The sequence below is a fragment of the Arachis ipaensis genome, chromosome B8 (genome assembly GCF_059453495.1).
Source record: "Arachis ipaensis isolate K30076 ecotype BB chromosome B8, ASM5945349v1, whole genome shotgun sequence".
Classification (NCBI taxonomy): domain Eukaryota; kingdom Viridiplantae; phylum Streptophyta; class Magnoliopsida; order Fabales; family Fabaceae; genus Arachis; species Arachis ipaensis.
The window spans coordinates 136,222,164-136,224,680 of record NC_142443.1 but is presented as its reverse complement, the minus strand read 5'-3'; the positions used below and the strand labels follow the sequence as shown (position 1 = coordinate 136,224,680).

Below are 2,517 nucleotides of genomic sequence, written 5' to 3'. Positions count from 1 at the left end.
AATTATAAAAATTTTATTTATTTCTAATACTTATATTAAAAATAAAATAAAATTAAATTAGTGAATCTTAATCTATAATATAATAATAATATAGTAATTATTTTATATATTGTACGAATATAAATTAATTATTTTTTTATTTATAAAAATTTTTAAACGCTTGAGCTTGTTATTTATATATATATATATATATATATATATATATATATTTATAAATGTGATATATTTTTTATGTAAATAATCTTTTAAAAAAATCTAATAGTTAATCTATTACTTTTTTTTGTTTTAGTCCAAATTAAATATTTTTTAGTGTTTTTAGAAAGAAAATCTTTTGAGGAATTTAATAATATGTGATGAGGAACACCGAATAAATTATACAGAAACCAATTAAAACACAATATAAAAACATCTTTAAAAAAAGACGTTTTAGGCGTGTTTATCTGAATGGCCTCCTATTTATAATTAACTAGTGATGGTTGTACTTGGTAACATTGAGAACCCTAAAAGATGGCAATTTACCGCAAACTTTAATTAATATTCATTTATTTCTTTAATATATATACTTGGTGTTGTATGGGATTGGGATCACATTTGGGAAATTCCTTTTACCCCTTTTCTAAATTTAGTTTTCGATGATTTTTAATTTTATTCTTTATTAAAAGGAACTAGCAGTCATCACTGCCTAGTTAGCTAGTTTTCTCTCTCTGTCTCTGTCTCTCTCTTAGTATAAAAGAAACCTCAACCTCTGAACTCAGCACCCGACAATCGCACATTAGCATTTCAAACTGTTCAACATTCACTCTCCAAAACTAGGTGAATATATATATTATTATCCCTTCTTCATTCATTTATAATTTTCTCATGCATACATAATACTTACCTTCCAATGCATATATATATTTATGTGGAATTTGAACTCAAAAACTAACATGTGGAATTTGGAAATTTTGCTTTGTGAAGAGAAAAAATGAGTAGGCCAGGAGATTGGAACTGCAGGACATGCAACCACCTCAACTTCCAAAGAAGGGAATCATGCCAACGGTGCGGCGAGCCCAGGGGCGTCGGCGCCGGTGCCGGTGGAGACTATGGTGGAGCCTTTGGTGGTAGAGGCTCCTCCTCTTTCGGCTTCACCACCGGCCCCGATGTTCGCCCTGGAGACTGGTACTGCACCGTTGGCAATTGTGGAGCCCACAACTTCGCAAGCCGGTCTAGCTGCTTCAAGTGTGGTGCTCCCAAGGAGGACTCCTCCGCCGCCGGATTTGACGCCGACATTCCTCGAACTAGAGGCTATAGCTTTGCCGGCACCACTGCTGCTCGCCCTGCTTGGAAATCCGGCGACTGGATATGTACCAGGTATATATAAAGACAATTCCGTTACGTTACCAACAGTATCTGTCAACTTCTGCCAATTCTTATTTATAATTGTGTTTAATGGAAGTGTCTTTGTAGATGTGTCTAATAAAAATGTCTTTTTTATAACTGTGTTTAATAAAAGTGTCTTTATAGATATATTTTTTAGATGTGTCTCTTTATATATATGTTTAAAATATAATAATTAATTATTATTATCAATAAGTTGACAGATAACATATTAATAATTATATCTTTAACATATATTTATCCTTTAATTTGTCCTAACTATAACCTTATTTTTCCAAAATTAGACATGGGATATGATTTTATTTATATCCTATAATATCTAGTTTTAATTTTTAGGGGAAAAAATATTTCTAACATATAGAGAATAATATTACAAAATGTTTAGTAATTAAATAAATATATTTTATATTTAAGATGGTACTTGGAATAATGCAAAAATCCAGTATTTATAAAATGAACACTTTTAAAGTTTGGTAATATTAAATGAAACAGTAATTAAGTATAAATTGGGCAGGTCTGGATGCAATGAGCATAACTTTGCAAATAGAATGGAATGCTATCGATGCAATGCACCAAGGGACTCTTCTAGTTCTAGGCCTCCCTATTCATCCTAGACTATACCTTCTCCATCTGGTAATTATTAATTATCTAACTTTTTTTTTTTACTTTTTAATGCAATTAATTAGATAATCATATGTTAATTATTCATGTTGGATTTCAGTAGTAATAAGTATAGTGAAGTCTCAAATTTTCACTTTAGGAATGGATCAAATAAGAAATATTCTATTGCATAAAAATATATTATAAATTCATTAGCTTAAAGTTTTTTTTTTTATCAAGATATATAATAAATATATTATACCTAATTAATAACATGCATTAATATAATCCTTGTATTTTTTTTTCAGGCTTGCTGTGGAAGAAGAGAATTGATGAGAAGCAATCCCTATTCGCTCTTAATAGTAGTGATAGTTTTTTTTTTTTTTTTTCTTCCTCACCATCCAGATATATATCTATTTTTGCTTCTTTGATTTTCTCCATTTAGGAAGCTTTAATTATATATTATTATTAGGTGAATTATTATGATTTTGAGTTCTTATTTGGTACTGATAATGACTAGCTAATTTCTTAGTTTAA

General features: G+C 29.2%; 1 protein-coding gene across 1 annotated transcript; it reads left to right on the top strand.

Moving 5' to 3' along the window:
- Positions 1-587: 587 nt before the first annotated feature.
- On the top strand, positions 588-2,517 carry LOC107612037 (RNA-binding protein csdA). The gene is made up of 4 exons (XM_088496829.1): positions 588-813; positions 961-1,353; positions 1,895-2,013; positions 2,289-2,517. Exons 2-3 carry the CDS (start codon positions 968-970, stop codon positions 1,992-1,994), a joined length of 486 nt encoding a protein of 161 aa, XP_088352955.1. The 5' UTR covers positions 588-813; positions 961-967; the 3' UTR covers positions 1,995-2,013; positions 2,289-2,517.

Bases quoted from the DNA above. Each gene is read 5' to 3' on its own strand.
- LOC107612037 (XM_088496829.1), top strand. From the start codon at position 968: ATGAGTAGGCCAGGAGATTGGAACTGCAGGACATGCAACCACCTCAAC. The intron at 1,354-1,894 runs GTATATATAAAG...TAAATTGGGCAG, and splicing joins GGCGACTGGATATGTACCAG to GTCTGGATGCAATGAGCATA.